We start from the raw sequence: 18,856 nt of genomic DNA, 5'->3' as shown, positions 1-18,856 counted from the left end.
TAGGGGCTGAGCTTGTCTGCACCTGAGTTTCCTCTTCTGGTAAAGGGGGAATGAGATCTCCTACCTCACAGGGTTAGAGAAATGCCTGAGTTACGTACTGAGAAAGCATTTGGAAAACTACCTCTGTGCAAGCACTGCATAAGCAAAAACGAGAAAGGGAAGCCTGAGTGTGTGTCTGGGGTGAGAAGAACCGTGGTGGCTGGGTGCGCAGGGTGACAGGTGGAAGGGAAGGTGAGGGAGGCCCAGAGGGGAGGAGGCTGGAGCCCCAGAGCCCCACCCCCTCTGCTTCCTCATCCAGCCTCCGCCTAACTGGCCCGAGATTGTGAACAGAAAGCTCCAGTTCCCACCTCCACTGCTGGGTGCCATCCAGGAGGGGCGGCTGGGCCTGGTGCAGCAGCTGCTGGAGTCGGGGGCAGAGGCCCCGGGGGGCGGGCCAGGCGGGCCCCCGCGGAACGTGGAGGAGGCCGAGGACCGCTCCTGGAGGGAGGCCCTCAATCTGGCCATCCGCCTGGGCCACGAGGCCATCACCGACGTGCTGTTGGCCAATGTCAAGTTCGACTTCCGGCAGATCCACGAGGCCCTGCTCGTGGCGGTGGACACGAACCAGCCGGCCGTGGTGCGCCGCCTGCTGGCCCGGCTGGAACGCGAGAAGGGCCGCAAGGTGGACACCAGGTCTTTCTCGCTGGCGTTCTTTGACTCCTCGATCGACGGCTCCCGCTTCGCCCCGGGGGTCACCCCGCTCACCCTGGCCTGCCAGAAGGACCTGTATGAGATCGCACAGCTGCTCATGGACCAGGGCCACACCATCGCCCGGCCCCACCCGGTCTCCTGTGCCTGCCTCGAGTGCAGCAACGCCCGCCGCTACGACCTCCTCAAGTTCTCCCTGTCGCGCATCAACACCTACCGCGGCATCGCCAGCCGCGCCCACCTCTCCTTGGCCAGCGAGGATGCCCTGCTGGCCGCCTTCCAGCTCAGCCGCGAGCTCAGGTGCCTTGCCCGCAAGGAGCCCGAGTTTAAGGTTGGTTTGTCCTCCTTCCCCTGGCCCTCGGTGCCCCTCATCTGCCCTTCCGCCGGGGCTCGGTCGTGCCTGTGGCCGGTGTTCTGGGGAGTGGGAACCGACAGACCGATGTTCTCGGGACGCCTCCATCGTGCTGCAGATGCAGAGCCGCCCCCCGAGGGCCTCTTGTCCTAATGGCAGAGAGCTGTCATTCGAGGCACACCTGGTCTCATGGGGGCGATCAGACCCCACATTTAGGGGGTCCTGGATCTGCTGGAGGGAGAAGCGAACACAGACAGACCAGGGATGACAGTCCCCAGGACCCGTCCTTTCTGAATACCTATTGCTCAGCCCCCCCACCCAGAGCATTATGTGTGGGGACCTCGAGCTTGTGATCACAACAGGGAAAGGTCAGAGGGAGGCGGACAAGACTCCAGAGGATGCTCAGCTTCATTCAGTGCCTCCACGGATGGGGCTACAGGGCTTCTCGGGACTAGAAAAGAGGTGGGGAAGCTACAGCTGTCGTGGGCAGGGCAGCCTCCTCGGGAGAAGCGGGATCAGTCTTGGCTCCACGGCCGGGTGGTTTAACCTTAAGTGAAGAGGAGCAGGGAGGACGTTTGAGGCAGTTAAGGTGCCGTCCAAGCAAAGACTCTCAGCTCACAAATGCTGACACGGGTGCAGGAGCCCTGGGCACAGAGGACGCGTGCAGGGGAGCCGGGGGGCTGGGGGCAGGGACTGCTCGGGGGCCTTGAATCTACCAGCCCAGTTCCAGCCGCCCCTCATCCACTGACACCCCCTCTGTGCCAGGCAGACGCGGTCCGCGTGCTCAAGGTCACCACCCGCTGGGGGAACGGCGGGGATATTAAAACACAGGCCGCGGGCAGCGTGCCGTGTGTGCCAGGCCAGGGGGAGAGGATGGAGTCGTGAGAGGAGCCCCCGCTTTGCAGGGAGCAGGAAGAGCCTCCCTCCCACAGACTCTCCCCCGCCCTCCCAGCATCCCCCAGAGCAAGGCGGCGAGGGGCTGAGGCTTGGAGAGGGCAAGTCCCCTACCTGACCCCACCTGAGGGACCGTGCCAGGCCTCAGACCCGCCCCCCGAAGCCCGAGCCTGGACTCTCTCCGGGGTGAGGGCCCCGAGTCAGACTCAAGCCAGGGTGGCTGAAGAGGCGGCAAGAATTGCCCCCTCGTGTCTGTAGTTCTGCGGCCTCCATCACGGGCTCTCATCCAAGGCGGGGGCTCGGCGGGGTCTGTTCGGTGGCATGAAGAGTAGGAGCAGGGGTGCAACAGCAAAAGGGAGAGGCGATGGTGACGGAGGGTCAGTGATGCGGCAGAGGCAGCACCAGAGAAGCCAAGGGGCCACACGGGAGGTGCCCTGTTCCAGCCGGGCGGACAGGAGGGGTGGCAGAGAGGAGAAGAACCAGTGGCCCCAGCTGTGAAGACATGCCCGCCGAGGGCAGGATGGGGCGGCCCAGGCCCACGGGGGCGGAATGGGGACTGACCCGAGGGGCTGGGCCCGTGGGGTGGCAGCCACATGTGGACTCTCTCCCTACAGCCCGAGTACATCGCCCTGGAGTCGCTGAGCCAGGACTACGGCTTCGAACTGCTGGGCATGTGCCGGAACCAGAGCGAGGTCACGGCAGTGCTCAATGACCTGGGCAAGGACAGCGGGGCGGAGCCCGAGGCCGAGGGCCTGGGCCAGGCCTTTGAGGAAGGCATCCCCAACCTGGCGAGGCTGCGACTGGCCGTCAACTACAACCAGAAGCGGGTCAGCTGGGCCCTCCCCGCCGCCCCCACCGGCCCCGAGCCCCTGCCCCGACCCCCCAGGTGTCCCGCAGCCCAGGCCTGAGCAAGTCCCCTCCTGCCTCAGGACCTGCTCGGATCTCAATGAGGAGCAGCCTCCCGTGTAGCCCCGTGATCCTGTGGGGCCCCCGTGGGCCCAGCCTGCGTGGTCCTGAGGTGGGGGGGGCAGGGACAGCGGGTTGGGGCTGGGGAGCCATGGTAAAGGAAGGCTCTTGGCGAAGCTTGGGGCAGGCTAGGACATCGAGGGGGGCTGAGTCTAAGGCCCCAATCTCTTCCCAGCTCTAGGAGGGCCCGTTACTCCCCGCCCTGACCCCCTTCAGACCAGACGTCTGGGTCTCACGCTCAGCTCTGCCTGCGGCCTGCGTAGAGCTGTGGTCTAATCGCCTCCTGTTGTCAGACATCCGTGTCTCCCTCTGTCCAGCAAGAGCAGACCGGCTCCCTCAAGGGCTGACGTTTCAAGTGATGTCTTGGAGTTCCCATCAGGGTCTGTGGTTAACAAATCCGACTAGGAACCTTGAGGTTGTGAGTTTGATCCCTGGCCTCGCTCAGTGGGTTAAGGATCCGGCGTTGCCGGGAGCAGTGGTGTAGGTCGCAGACACGGCTCAGATCCCACATTGCTGTGGCTGTGGTGTAGGCTGGCAGCTGTAGCTCTAATTAGACCCCTAGCCTGGGAACCCCCATAGGCCGAGGGTGCGGCCCTAAAAAGACAAAACAAAAAACAAAAAACAAAAAAAACCCACAAGTGTCAAGTGATTCCCTTATTCCTGTCTCATTGGAGGTGCCCCTTGAGCCAAAGACATGCTCCCTTTCTAACCTCCCCCACCCCGTTCTCCTCCTCCTCACCCACCCCCAGACGTCCTAGCCCACCAGGACCTTAACCAAAAGCCTTCCTTCACAGTGGCCCCCCTTCACCCCACTCCCCGCCCTCCCTCCTCCAGAGCCCATGGCAGGGGCCCCACATGTCTAAGCAGATGGGGAACCCCGGCCTCTGGGGCTGGACTCACCACTGCCTGACTTAGAGACACGCACGTAGCCTCCGAGAGCCCAGGAGCATCTGGGAGTTGAGTGTCTCATCACAGACCAGGAACCCAAGGCCCCAAGAGGGGTGGGGCCTGACCAAGGTCGCACGGCAAGGGGGTGGCCCCTCTTCTGAGCCGCCTGGCCTGGGGAGCAAAGAAACCCCTGCAGTCTCCACGGCCGGAGAGCCGGGGCTGTGCCCCCACCGGCCCACCCTCCTCCCACCCCCGCGGCTGGCGGCCACCCGTCTGCTCACTCCCACTCTGCTTAGTTTGTAGCGCACCCCATCTGCCAGCAAGTCCTGTCCTCCATCTGGTGCGGGAACCTGGCTGGCTGGCGCGGGAGCACCATCGTCTGGAAGCTCTTCGTGGCCTTGCTCATCTTCCTCGCCATGCCCTTCCTCTGCCTTGGCTACTGGCTGGCGCCGAAGTCCCGGGTACGGAGACCAAAATCGCTGACAGCCGTCATTTATGGATCCCTTGTTTAAGGCCAGGCCCTGAGCCAGCCGCGTGGGGAATGCTCCTGTTAGGTAACCGGAGTGGCCCTGAAAGGGAGGTATTGCACCTCGATGTTCTAGGGGAGACACCGGGGACAGAAGTGGCTCTTTTGTCCAGGGAGCAGGAAATAGCAGAGTCAGGACAGAGACCAGGTCTCTGCCTCCAAAGCCCGAGTTCCACATGCAGCCCCTACTCTCCGGGAGAGACTCCTGCCCCAACCTGCACATTCTTTGGGGGAACCCTTGTGAACCCAGATATTTTCTGTCGTTCCACAAATATTTCCTGTGACTGCTGTGAGCCAGCGATTGATTGATCAAGTGTGCCTGGTGCTGGGGATTTTCATGAAGAGCAAGGCTGGTACCTGTTAACCGTGGGAAGAGTAGGGCGGGCAGGGCTCCGGGAAGCAGGACAGCGCATCCAACAGCCCAGGGAGGGAGAGTGGAGAGTATTGGAGAGACGGCAAGGCATTCGGTGCCGCTAATGCCCAGGTGCGAAGTAGGCAGGGCCGGGCCTCACAGAGCCTGCAGCAGCGATGGGAGCCACTGGGGGATTGTAACGAGGCGGGAACTCCCACAGGTTTGGCGCTTTAGAGGGCAAGGCGAAGGATGGGCTGGGCGAGGGGCTAAGACAGAGGACACAGAGATGCCTTTAGGCTCCCGGCTGCATGACTGCATCGACCTCTACGATGGAGACACAGGAGGAAGAGCAAGGCTGGGACAGAAGATAACGGGCTTACGTTTTAATGTGGCTGTGATTGAAGTTCCCCCCACCCCCAGGAAAGTGACTTTAGTTCTGTGAGCCTCACTTCCTTAGCTAAAAAATGGGAATAGGAGTTCCCGTCGTGGCTCAGTGGTTAACGAATCCAACTAGGAACCATGAGGTTGTGTGTTCCATCCCTGGCCTCGCTCAGTGGGTTCAGGATCCGGCGTTGCTGTGAGCAGTGGTGTAGGTTGCAGCTGCAGCTCGGATCCCGTGTTGCTGTGGCTCTGGCGTAGGCTGGTGGCTGCAGCTCCGATTCAACCCCTAGCCTGGGAACCTCCATATGCCACAGGTGGGGCCTTAAAAAAAAAAAAAAAAAAGGAATAATCATAGCCACGTCATACGGTTGTGAAGGAAACAAGAGAGATGAAAGGGAAGGCCTAACACGCAGTCCCCTCTGGATGAACGTCTGAAGGAGTGAGTGAGTGAGAGGAGGCGTCTCGTGGGGGCCGAGCGTTGGGGTCGTGCCCCGGGACGGGAGAGGGGTGCCAGGACTCGAGCCCGCTCCCCTGCCTTCCGCTCCAGCTGGGCCGCCTGCTGAAGATCCCCGTGCTGAAGTTCCTGCTGCACTCGGCCTCCTACCTGTGGTTCCTCATCTTCCTGCTGGGAGAGTCCCTGGCCATGGAGACGCAGCTCAGTACCTTCCGCGGCCGCAGCCGGAGCGTCTGGGAGACTTCACTACACATGGTTTGGGTCACAGGTACCTGCATGGGGCGTTTTAACGGTGGCAGCCCCCCGCCCGAGGGCCCCCCATTCTTTACAATAGGGAAGGACCCCAATGGGGGGCCCCGCCCTATAAATGCCCTCGCACATATAACCAGACCCCTCCAGGTTCTAGCCCACCAAGGGATCTTTCCTCTTCACCCCTAATCCGGGGACCTTGCCTTGGGACAGACCCCCTGAGCCAGGACCCCATTCTTTCCCAACCCCAGCACCAGCAGCTACCCGCTCTGGAAGGTCCCATCCTCTCACAAATATGACACTGGTCCATGGTGTCGGGCGAGAGGTTACCTGGGTGTAATGTGAGCCACGTACACCCCCAGGCCATCTATCCTGAAGGTCATGGACCAGGAGACTCACAGACCAAGTTCAGATGCTCGAATCATATAGTTTATGAAATGCTACACTTCTGACAGCAGTGCTATGAGGACCAGAGATGAGGTCTGATGAAGGGATGCAGGAGCCAGAAGTTACCTGGGACTAACACCTGATCTATGGGCGAAACAGGGGCAAGAACGCCTGAGCACAGCTGCTGCTTACTAATCCTCCGCTGAGCAGCTGTGACTTTTCTTTGCAACCTTTGGGCAAAGGTGAGGCCAGAATAGATATCAGCCATGGGCGGCTGATTAAGAGCTGATGAATCCTGGGCCTCATCTGCCTCATGTACACTCGGTGTATTGTGACTACTTAGCATCTACCCACCCCTTTCTCTGTGTGTTCGCACACACATGCTCTCCTTACTTGATCTGTTCAGTGTGCCACAGTGATGATTAAGCTATCTGTGCTCAATGCCTAAGTTTCATTCCATTGGTTTTCCTTCCTTCTCTAGCAGAATCAAGGAGTCTCAAGCAATTCAGCAAAGGCAATTGACAGAAATCCCCGGGGCTCTACCAGCCTCCAGGGGGTCAGCTCAGAGGCCCCCGGGGCCCCTCCCTCCCTGTCTTCCCTTTACTTACCTCTAGTTTAGCAAACTCCCAAGTCACCAGCAGACTCAGTCGGCTTCGCCACCTGTTCCAAGCCAGCCAGGGAGTCCCAAAGGGAATTTGGCCAAGAAATTCTGGGAGAGAAAACCAGAGTGGTTTGAGATCGGAAAAAGATTCTCGTCCAATGATTTAGTAAACATTATTGACCTGTGCTAGGTGGAGATGACACCAGTACAGCTCCTGCCCATGGGGGAAGAAGCCTTAAGGAGCACAGCCCCCAAGTTCCTGCGATGGTGCAGTGGGTTAAGCATCTGACGGCAGGAGTTCCCGTTGTGGCTCGGCGGAAACGAATCCGACTAGTATCCATGAGGACACAGCTTCGATCCCTGGCCTCACTCAATGGGTCGGGGATCCGGCGTTGCTGTGAGCTGTGGTGTAGGTCTCAGACATGGCTTGGATCCCGCGTGGCTGTGGCAGGGGTGTAGACCGGCAGCTGTAGCTCTGATTCAACCCCTAGCCTGGGAACCTCCATGTGCTGCGGGTATGACCCTAAAAAGCAAAGAAAAAAGAATCCGACTGCAAGTCTGGGGTCACTGCGGAGGCACAGTTTCAGCTCCTGGCCTGGGGATTTCCATATGGCAGGGGTGCAGCCATTAAAAGAAAGAAGAAACAAACAAAAAGAAACCAGCTTATTTCTTCACACAGTAAACACTTGCCTCTGCCCTCCTGTGAGCAAAGCCTTAAGAACACCCAGATGGAGAGGGTTCCTCCCGCCTGTTCAACATGTATCTCTGGGCCTCCACCCACCTTCACCAGGCACTCTGCTGCCTGGGAAGGGAGCCAGCTCCCACGCGCCAGGCTCGGCATGTCACCAGGCCTGTGCACGCTCTTCCCGCACAGCCCTCTCCCCTTCCACGCGGTCCCTTCCCCTGCCAGCTCCCACCTCTCCGCAGGTCTCAGCCTAAATGTCACTTTCTGTGAGAAGGCAAGCTTCCCTTGGCCCCAAGTCAGGGTCAAGTTCCAGTCCTAAACCCTCCACGAGGCCTCTGTCCCCCCTCTCCTCCGCCTTAGCGTTCACCACCCTGGCTGTTACACTCGGCCACTTGCCTGCCTCTCTCATTGGGTTATGGACCCGGGGAGGCAAGCGCTGTGGGTGCCTCCTTCACCCAGGATCCCACTGGTACACGGGAGCTCAGTGGCTGCTTACTTAATAGTGACTACCGGGCCTTGTTCCGGGCCCTCGGGACAAGGAGGTGACTTAGCCATGGTCCCTGCCCTTTTAGGGGCTCAAAGTTCAGGGGAGAGCAGGGGGACCCAGGAAGAGACAGCCTGCGGTGCCACACCATGACGGCAGGACAGAGGCCTGAAGGAAGGGAGAGCCCACTCCCCCTGGCTGGGGGAGGGGCACAGAGGCGGCAGGATTTGACCTGGGCCACGAGAGTGAGCTGCCTCCAAAGGCTGCAGCAGGGCTTTCTAGGTGGACAGAACCGTGGGGGAAGAAGCACATGCTGGCGTCCAGGGAGCAGGGAAGGGTATGATACGGCAGGGTCGCCTGGATAACGGGGTCCAGCTTCCAGGCCCCTCCCTCCACAGGTCTGGCGCTGGGCCCTGGGCTGATAAGGAGCGGGTTGACCATCTGGAGCCCCTTCAAATCTGCAGTCCTTTCAATAGTCCTTTTTGCGGGGTGGGGGGGGGGGCTCTACCTTCATCATACGGAGATTCCCAGACTAGGGGACAAATCAGAGCTGCAGGCGCCGGCCTACACCACAGCCATACCAGATCCAAGCTGTGTCTGCGACCTACACCACAGCTCACGGCAATGCCGGATCCTTAACCCACTGAGCAAGGCCAGGGATCGAACCTGCGTCCTCATGGTTGCTAATCCGATTCATTTCCGCTGAGCCATGACGGGAACCCCCAATCTACATTCTTTAAATATTTGTCCAGTGTTGGTTTGATGGAAGGCAGGGAGCAACCGATTTGAGTCATTTCTTTCCAATAACCGGCCTCTGCAGGCGCTGCTCACGCTGAGTTTCTCGGCTGACCGGGATGACTGGGGCAGGCCGGCCTCACATTGGCTGCGTCTCCACCAGCCGGGGGGCGTTTTTATTTTCACCCAAGATCACTTGGTACTTGAGCAGATTACCTGTCTGCCCTTTATCAACTCGACGCCTGGGCTGGGTTAGTTCCCCGACCCCATGGATCGTGTCCACCTGCCCCAGGGGTCCGCGCACCCCAGCTCGGCCCTGGAAGGAGGAGGTTCCGGCTCAGCCTGGCCCGGCACCCCCTCCTGCAGGCTTCCTGTGGTTCGAGTGCAAGGAAGTGTGGATCGAGGGCCTGCGCAGTTACCTCCTGGACTGGTGGAACTTCCTGGACATGGTCATCCTGTCCCTGTACCTGGCGGCCTTCGCTCTGCGCCTCCTCCTGGCCGGGCTGGCCCACGTGCACTGCAAGGACGCGCCAGACGGGGCCGCCTGCCGCTACTTCACCACGGCCGGTGAGTGCCCCGGGCTCGGCCCTGAACCCGGCCCCCCGCCCCGCTCCTCCTGCTCCCGGCCTCAGCCCCCCCGCCCCGTTCCACCGGCACAGAGCGGCGCGAGTGGCGCACGGAGGACCCCCAGTTCTTGGCCGAGGTGCTCTTCGCCGTCACCAGCATGCTCAGCTTCACCCGCCTGGCCTACATCCTGCCAGCCCACGAGTCGCTGGGCACCCTGCAGATTTCCATCGGCAGGATGATCGACGACATGATCCGGTGGGTACCGCCCCGCGGGGGCGCCCCCTTCCCGCGGACCCCACTCCTCGCCCGCCCGTGGCTCCATACGCGCCTCTAATTCTCAAGGAGGCGCGTGGCCCCAGAGATCAGCAGCCATGGTAGCAGGAAGAGCCGCTGGCGGGCCTGCCAGCCCCGGTGCTCTCGCTGACTCCGCGGCCCTCTCGGGGGCTCGTTCTCCCGCCCCTGGGCAGGCGCCGGACGCAGGGGTCCCTCTGAGTGGTTCCCACCGCACAGCTGCTCTGGGGCCTCGTGGCATTTTCTGGTTTTCCTGGTAATGATCGTCTCCATTTCTGGCACACTGGCCTCCCAGCCTGGTCGGAGCCCGTCCTCAGGGGCTGCTTCCCTGCGGATCCCCGGCCTGGCGTGGGAGTGGGGCGGGTGCCCTTGGTGGGAGACGCCCTGGTGACGTCCGTCAACAACGTCAGCTCAGCTCAGCTCAGCGCGGAGACGAGCCCCTCCACCCCGCTCCGCCACCCACCCCGAGACGCTCCAGGCCCTCCCCGCTGCAGGCCAGCTCACCCTCCGCCCAGCAGGACTGGCCCATCGCCCTCCTCCCAGTGCCACAGCCCCAGCTTTCAAGCCAGAATCCTTTATCTGGAGGGAGAGCTCCTGCTTCAGCGCCCTTCAAATCCCTTCTCCTTTCCCACCCGACTTCTCTCTTCTCAGTGAGAAGGAGTCTGGATCCTGGGCCAGTAGCATGAGCGCCTGGGAGCCGTCACCCCCATCTGTCTCCCCGGGGCCTGCCGTCTCCCAGGGTGGAGAGCTGCTCTCACCCTCCCGCATTCCCCTCCTCCCCAGGTTCATGTTCATTCTCATGATCATCCTGACGGCCTTCCTCTGCGGCCTCAACAACATCTACGTGCCCTACCAGGAGACGGAGCGGCTGGGCAAGTACGCGGGGCGGAGGCCGGGCGGCAGGACGGGGCCTGGGGCTGCGGCCTGGGGCTCAGTGATCCCCTCATGAATTAATTCTCTGGTTTGGCCAATCACTCCCTCACGGATTCCCACCCGTGCATCTGTTCATTTATTCATGCATCAGTCACTTTCTCCCAAAAGTTTAATTTTGAAAAATGTCAATTCGAAGAAAAAGTTAACAGCACAGCGGACACCCTCAAACCCTTCACCTGGGCTCAGCACTTGTCAATGTGTGGCCACATTTTGCTTCATCTCTTGCTCTCTTTATTCTCATTTTTTCCCCCGAGACACTTACAAATAAGTTGCAAACATTCAGGACACTTCACTCCTGCATTGTTCTATGTCTCCTAAGAGCATAACCACAAAATCTTTGTCACACTCAAAAATGTAGTATCGATTCCAAGATATGACTTACTCTACAGTCTATTTTTCATCTTTTTTGGCTGAGCCTGTGGCATGTGGAAGTTCGGGCCAAGGACTGAACCCGAATCATAGCCGAACCCAAGCCGCTGCGATGACAACACTGGATCCTTAACCCACTGCACCACAAGGGAACTCGACTATATGGTCCTTATTCCAGTTTCCCCAGCTGCCCCAAAACAGCCTCTCCAGGTTGGTTGGTTTGTTTTTATGGCCACACCCAGAGCATATGGAAGTTCCTGGGCCAGGGATTGAAGCTGAGGCACAGCTGTGGCAATACCAGATCTTTAACCCACTGCACCGGGCCAGGGATCCAACCTGGGCCCCAGCAGCCACCAGAGCCACTGCAGTCAGATTCTTAATCCACGGCTTGCGCCACACTGAAAACTCCCAGTCTCTAGTTTTATAAAAACCTGAAATCCAGTCTGCATTTCGTTGTCGCATCTCTTCAATCATCTTTAACCCAGAACACTCCTTCTACTTTGTCTTTCACGACAAACGATCCTTTTTTTTTTTTTTTTTTTTTTTTTTTTGGCTTTTTGCCTTTTTCTAGGGCCACTCCCATGGCATATGGAGGTTCCCAGGCTAGGGGTTGAATCGGAGCTGTAGCCAGCAGCCTATGCCAGAGCCACAGCAACTCAGGATCCGAGCGGCAACTGCAACCTACACCACAGCTCACGGCAATGCCAGATCCTTAACCCACTGAGCAAGGCCAGGGATTGAACCCGCAACCTCATGGTTCCTAGTCAGATTCGTTAACCACTGAGCCACGACGGGAACTCCAAATGATCTTTTTTGAAGAGCGCAGACCAAGTCATCCTGTTAGAGTGTCCCACGGCTGGGACTTATCTGGCCCTTCCTGCAAGATCGGATTCCAGTTAGGCAGTCTTGGCAAGAACACACCCTACCTGAGGATGTGTTTCCATCGCATCCCAGTGGAAGGTGCAGAATGTCAGTTTGGCCCACTGGTGGGACCCACTGGGCTGGCAAACCTCTCCATTGTAAAGGTACCAGGGGTCCCTGTGGTGACAGAGAGAGAGGCTGAAATTGCCACTTCCTTGCAGCCCTTCCCCCAGTGGCTTTGCATCCACAGCTGATTTTTACCTGAGTCGGTTGTGACAGTGGTGGCTCCAACATGGTGTTTTTCCACTGCCATCATTCCTTCTCCATTTCTTAGCTGGCATTCTTCTGTTAAAAAGGGCTTTCTTCTCCCCTCTTCTTTTCAAGTATCACTATGGATTTAAAGATTTTTAAAATATAATAATCCATTACAGTCAAAATTCTTTTTGATGCTCAGCTCTCCTGAAATATGGTCAGTAATTAATTCTTTTTTTTTAGGGCCACGTCTACAGCATATGGAGGTTCCCAGGTTAGGGGTCCAATCGGAGCTACAGCTGCCGGGCTACGCCACTGCCCCAGCAACACAGGATCTGAGCCCGTGACTGCGACCTACACCACAGCTCATGGCAACACCAGATCCTTAACCCACTGAGCAACGCCAGGGATCCAACCTGTGTCCTCATGGTTCCTAGTTGGATTTATTTCCTCTGCACCATGACGGGAACTCCAATTAATTCTTTTTTTTTTGTTTGTTTGTTTGGCCACCCTGCAGCAGGTGCTGCAGTTGTGACCTACGCTGCGGCTATGGCAACGCCAGATCCTTGACCCGCTGTGCTGGGCTGGGGATCAAACCTGCATCCCAGCACTCCGGGGATGCTGCTGATCCCATTGCAGCACAGCGGGAACGCCAATCGTTAATCCTTGTGTTTGTTTATTCACTCACTCATTCATCGTTCGCTCATTCACTCGCTTTGTATATTCGCCCAGTTTCATAGTCATTCCTTCACTGCTGTCAAGTTCACACCCATTTCCTGACACCTTTGTAGAAGGCCCTGCCCCCGGCACTGGGAGCCCAGACCCAGGCCCCTGAGAAGACAGCCACATGCACAGATAAGCTGGGGATGATGGGTGCTGTGGGGAAGGAGGGCTGATGGGGAGGGTACCCAGGGGGAAAGCCCCTTCCTCAGTCTTGACGGTGAGGGAAGACTTTCTAGAGGAGGGAAACCTGGACCCCACCGGCAAGGGTGGTGGACCTCAGGAGGGCGCAGGGCATTCTGGGCAGAAAGGGGGCGTGGACCAAAGGGAGCTATGTTTGGAGAATCCCACGACTTCTCCCATAGCTGGTGATGGAGGGAATTTTGCAAGAGGAGGCTGGGGAGGGGAGAGGGCTCACAGAGCTTGCGAAGGCCCTGCTGAGAGGCCCGGCTTTCTCCAGCAGGCCAGCAGGCTCTGGGCGGCCTCCCAGCATTCACTGAATCCTGAATTCTTCACGAGTGCACCTGCAAGATGGTTTTATCCATGATGCAGGAGGACCCGTGCTCGGCCTGCGGAGGGTGGGAAAGGCTTTCTAACAATTCCCGTGTAAATGGAGGTTTTATTCAGACCCATCTTCTTATCAAGAAGCCTTGTCCACAGCCTGCCTTCAGTAGGCTGAGGAACTTGCCTGATGCAGTTTAAACCCTGCCTCTTTGTGCCAGGGCCAGTGACTGCACCTTCCAGCCTGCTTCACGGGTCCTGGTGGGATCGGTCACTCCACAGCGGCATGGGCAGGCTGCGCCCTCCTGCTCATTCACAGCTGAAAGCTAATTCAGGCAAAAGCTTTCGCAGTTAAACCTCAGATAGGCTGCACGGCGGGCATCTGGACTGAGGGTTCGGCGCATTTAATGTTTGACAAGCAGAAGTACAGACCATCAGATCATCATTTAGAAAGAACACCTTGGAGTTCCCGTCATGGTGCAGTGGTTAACGAATCCGACTAGGAACCATGAGGTTGCCGGTTTGATCCCTGGCCTCGATCAGTGGGTTAAGGATCTGGCATTGTCGTAAGGTGTGGTGGAGGTCGCAGACGCAGCTCAGATCTGGCATTGCTGTAGCCTGGCAGCTGTAGCTCTGATTTGACCCCAAGCCTGGGAACCTCCATATGCTGCAGCTGTGGCCCTAAAAAGACAAAAAAAAAAACAAAAACCAACCCCACTTTGCACGCAGTATAGAGGATGGAATGACAAGAGAGGGACCAGAGCCAGAGACCAGCTGCAGAGGGAGAGGGTGAGGTGGTCACTTAGGCCTGGGCTGGCCCCGAGTTGCAGGGAATAAGGCAGATTCATGAGTATGTACTGGGTCTGTAACTGACAGACGTGCATGCTTCACTGTGGGTAGAGAAGGGAGCTCAGGGAGGGCTTCCTGGAAGAGGGAGCACAGAGCGGCCGCTGCTGTGGCCCTTTCTCACCCAGACCGTGGCGTCAGGCTCTCGGCTGTCCCTGGGCCCCCCTCTCTCACTGGCTTCTCTTCCACTCCCCTCACACCAGCCAACATGTCATTCGGGTGTCACCCCCTGCTTAGGACTCTTCATAGCTTCCTAGGGCTCCCTCCACGGAGAGGCTTGTTTTTACCCCACAAGGCCCTGCAGAGCCTGGCTGGTCCTGCTTCCCTCTCACAAGCCTCCCTGTCCTTTGCCCTCTGCGATGAGCTGGGATGGATTCTGCCACGTCCTCAAACGCCCCAAACGCCCCTGCCCTGGGGACACCCCACACCCTCCCTTTCCCTGGTTGGTTCCTGCCGCCTTCAGAGCTCAGCTCAAATGTGCGTCAAAGACGCGTCCCCACTGCCCAGGCCAGGCCAGGCCAGGCCCTGGCATCTGTGCTGCCCCTTCATGGCACTGGGCGCAGTTTAGGACTCGCGGTGTGGGGAGTGTCCATCTCACCCCAGCCCCGCCCCAGAACACCAGGGCCTGGAGGACAGGGCCAGGTCATCTTGTGCGCCTGCAGCCTTAGCACCTGTTCCTGGCCCTGCTGGGTGTTCAGCCCAGAAACAGCGAGGGGTCCCCAGGGCTTCGTGGAAGCAGAGGGCCTCCAGCCGTGAGGCGGGGCGGGTCCCCACGCGACACCCTCCTCTTGGGCCAGGTTCAACGAGACCTTCCAGTTTCTGTTCTGGACCATGTTGGGCATGGAGGAGCGCAGCGTGGTCGACATGCCCCAGTTTCCGGTGCCCGAGTTCGTGGGCCGCGCGCTCTACGGCACCTTCACCATCGTCATGGTCGTCGTGCTGCTCAACATGCTCATCGCCATGATCACCGGCTCCTTCCAGAAGATTGAGGTGTGGGAGCCGAGCCCCCGGGCCGGGGCGGGGGAGGCGGCACCGAGGGCAGGTGCTCGGCTTCCGGCTCGGCCGCCGCCGCTGCCGCCTTGTTCTGTGACTGGGGCCAAGCTGTCCTCTCCAGGGCTCATCTTCTTCATCTGTGACCCGGAGCTTTCAGTGATGCGCTTCGTTCCTCCGGATACGAGCCTAGTGCTCTTCCCGCCTTGGGGCTGGGAGGGAGCACCTGCGGCAGAGAAGCAGGCGGGGAAGAGGCGGCTGGAGGATGGGCTGGGGGGGGATGAAAAGATGACGCAGAGGAAGGGGGGGTGAGGGGGGATGCGGATAAGAAGGGGGGGCTGAGGGAGCGGCGGGCACACTGGAGAGGAAGAGGTGGGAGGCCTGGGGGAAACGGGGCAGAGGGAGCGGGCGGGATGCCAGGTGCCAAGGTGGCCCTTGCACGGCCCCTGCCTCTTGGCCCCCAGGACGCTGCTGACGTGGAGTGGAAGTTCGCTCGCTCCAAGCTCTACTTGTCCTACTTCCGAGAGGGCCTGACGCTCCCCGTGCCCTTCAACATCCTGCCGTCCCCCAAGGCCGTCTTCTACCTTCTCAGGTGGTGACCTCAGAGCCTTCGCCCCACTCCCACCCCCGAGCGCTCGGCACCTTCCCCAGGCCCTGCCCTGCTCGCCCAGGCCCGTCCCCTGATAACCCTCCCCTCTGAACTTCTCAGGCGGATCTTCCGGTTCATTTGCTGTTGCTGCTCCTGCTGCCAAGCCAAGAGGCCAGACCATCCCCCAGTCCCCACCTTCGTGAGTAGCACCTGCTCTCGGGCCCCCTCTGCTGTCTGTACCATCCGTTTGTCTGAACATCCTTGGCTCGCCTGTCTGTCCAGGGGTGTTCCCAGAAAGCCTGCTCCCAGTGCCTGTTCCCTCATAGGGCTGGCCTGTCCCTCTTCCCGGCTCTGAGCACTCCCTAAATCTCCAGTCCTCTGTCACCAGCCTAAACAGCCCTCCATGCCACCCTCCTCCCAAGCCACCACGACCCCAGAAGCTCCAGGCAGAGCTTTTTGCCCTAAAATGGGCCACAGATATGGTTGAATATTTTTCAAAATAACACGTTAAAGCAGTTCCCATTGTGGCTCAGTGGGTTACAAACCCAACTAGTATCCATGAAGAGGCAGGTTCGATCCCTGGCCTTCCTCAGTGGGTTAAGGATCCCGCGTTGCTGTGGCTGTGGCATAAAGGCTGTGTTCAGTTCTCTGGGCCTGTGCTGGGTCCTGGATGTCAGAGTCACTGCATTCTGCCAGATCCCAGCTAGAGGTCTCAGACCCAGCCCTCCCTGCCCCGTGCTGAGGCCCCCCCAGCTGCCCCCACCGGCCCCTGGCCTGCTCTTAGGTGATCTAATCAGGGCCTCCTCCCCGCCTCCTTAGGAAGTGGCTTTCCCAAAGTTCTCATTCCTCATTTTATACAAGAAACACGCTTTATACTCTCTGCAGCTAAAAGGACCCTTCATCAGTCTCATGCTTCTGCCATCCCATCTCTGTCAGTCTTGCCTTTCCTTTTAAATATTGCTCTTAAAATATTTAAAATATTTAAAATATTGCTCTTAAAATATTTAAAATATTTAAGAGCAGAGTGCGAGAAGCACTCTGCCTTCCTCACCTCTGCTCTCTCTCTCCATCATCGGCCCCAGGGGCCCCACCTGCCTCTGTGGCACTGTCCGGAGGCCTAAAATGGCGCCCGGGACCAGTCACTCTGACTTGCACCATGATTTCCCTCTGAGATGCATGAGCGGTGCCTCTGCATCCCCTCAGCTCCCCTCTGCAGAATCTGAAGGAGTTGGGGGGCGGTTAAGCTGCAGGAACTCAAGAAAACCAAGGCTGGTTGGTGGCAAGAGGGAGCTGGACTCTGCCCTGCTCAGCATCTCTCTGCCCGCTCCCCGCTTCCCGCCTCCCACCCTGGTTCTCCTACAGCTTCGCCTCCACCCAGGCCACCTTCCTGCATCGCGCCAGGGTCTAGTGGGTGGCCTTAGGGGACAGAAGGGTCCGTGGCTTTGCCTCCGCCCTTTACTGCCTGGGGCGGGCAAGGGGCCTCGAGGGCTAGAGCAGGGCTGGCATGCGCCACGCTCTCACCACCCTGTCGCCCTCCCCAGGCCAATCCCGGGGCGGGGCCAGGGTCCGGGGAGGGCGAGCCCGGATCCTACCGCCTTCGCGTCCTCAAGGCGCTGGTACAGCGCTACATCGAGACCGCCCGGCGCGAGTTCGAGGAGAGCCGTCGCAAAGGTTAGTCCGGAGCCCTCTTCACCCCCGTCCCTTGCCCAGCTGGGACCGCGGCCTCGCCCACCTCCCCCAGCCTGTGGCCCCTCCGACCTGCCCTCGGAAGCCACACCCTCCACAATCTCAGCTCCCCTCCAGCCAGTGGGAGCTCCTTCCGCCCGCTTGCCGCTGTGCAGCCCTCCCCGCCTGGCGGGCGCATTCCTCGTTCATTACGCCCCCCCACCCGCCCCCCACCCCGCGTCATCCACCCGTCACCCGTCAGCCAGGCCAGGCGTTCAGCCGCAGCTCCTCGCCCCACCTGTCACAGTCCTGACTTGGAGGGAGGGGGCCGAGTAGATCAGGCGCAGGCGGGAAGCGAAGCAGTCGGGGAGGAAGAGACACCGTCTCTACCAGGCGCAAAGTGCTTAGAAAAAGACACACATCGCAGCGGGAGCCGAAAGGCCAGAAAGAGCGCATAACTTAGGCAGGCTTGTGGGAGGGCAGACGGAGTGAGTCCCAGACGCTGGAGAAGGAGAGGTGGCGTCTGAGCTGGGCTGGGCTGGGGGGTGGGGGTGTCACGAGCCTGACAGGTGTGCCGGGGAGGGGCTGACAGGGCGGATGTCCAGATCTCTGTCCCTCAGAGAACTCCCCGTCCTGTCGCTCCTGACCCTTCTCCCGCCCGCAAGACCTTCCTTCCTGGTGTCTTCTAAACTCAGCCCTGCTGAGTCATGTGCCCTGGACTCAGCCTGCCCACCTGGACCCGCAGCCCCTAACCAGTCCTTCGCTTCCTCCACTGCCCCTTCCCAGGACCTCCCCCCCACCCCCTGCCCCAGCATGCTGTCCCTGGGGCTGTGCTGAGGGTGGACGTGGTACAGGTGGGCTCGTTGCCTGGAGACCCCCCCCAACACCAATCCCCCCCCCCCAGATCTGGGCAACAGACTGACCGAGCTGACCAAGACGGTGTCTCGACTGCAAAGCGAGGTGGCGGGCGTGCACCGGGCGCTGGCGGAAGGAGGGATGCGCCAGCCACCCGATGGTGCCAGCATCCTCAGTCGCTACATCACCAGAGTGCGCAACAGCTTCCAGAACCTGGGCCCCCCCATCCCTGAGACCCCGGAGCTGACAGTGCCAGGGGTTGTAGGGACCCAGGTGACCTCAGAAATGGGGCTTCAGGATGCTGGAGGGGCTAGGCGTCCGGCTTCTGGAGAGTCTGGCCCTGCCTCCCCAGCTCGAGTGCTGGTGCACAGGGAGCAGGAATCAGAGCAGGCTGGGGACCTGGCCAAGGCAGACGAGCTGGGAGCCAAGGAGGGGTCCTGATGCAGGGAAAGGGTCCCTGCTGAGGAGAGCAGCCTGGGTGGTGAGTGGCTGGGGTCTCCTGGTAGGAGCCCATATGTTCCTTGCCTCAATAAAGTCTGTTCTGGAGGCCAGATGCTGCCAGAGTGTGCGAGAATCTCTATCTCTTGATGTTTTGAGATCCCCAACCCCGAAAGGAACCCTCGTGGGAGCAGAACAGAGGGAATTAGCTGCTCTGGGCTCCCAGAGATCCTGGGTTTAGAATCTTACTTTGAGGTCCTTTAGATCCTTGGAGGAAAGGGTTCTAGACCAGGAGGCCGAGGTCCTGGTTTCAGCACCACCTCTTCCCCCTTAAGGAG

The 18,856-nt window shown here is 59.7% G+C and overlaps 1 protein-coding gene across 1 annotated transcript; it reads left to right on the top strand.

The window, feature by feature from the left end:
• Positions 1 to 235: 235 nt before the first annotated feature.
• On the top strand, positions 236 to 18,648 carry TRPC2 (transient receptor potential cation channel subfamily C member 2; the record flags this gene model as incomplete). The annotated part of the gene is made up of 12 exons (XM_084975055.1): positions 236 to 1,018; positions 2,548 to 2,760; positions 4,084 to 4,248; positions 5,594 to 5,768; positions 9,008 to 9,208; positions 9,301 to 9,463; positions 10,283 to 10,375; positions 14,779 to 14,971; positions 15,436 to 15,563; positions 15,681 to 15,759; positions 17,102 to 17,231; positions 18,130 to 18,648. Coding segments are annotated over 12 exons (2,715 nt in total), but the record flags the coding sequence as incomplete, so codon positions are not given.
• Positions 18,649 to 18,856: the final 208 nt, after the last annotated feature.

This window comes from Sus scrofa, chromosome 9, assembly GCF_054392235.1.
Source record: "Sus scrofa isolate SSC_HxYL_T2T_F1_AM1 chromosome 9, Sscrofa_HxYL_maternal_Yorkshire_Landrace_v2.0, whole genome shotgun sequence".
Classification (NCBI taxonomy): Eukaryota; Metazoa; Chordata; class Mammalia; order Artiodactyla; family Suidae; genus Sus; species Sus scrofa.
This window is presented reverse-complemented; position numbering and strand designations above follow the sequence as displayed.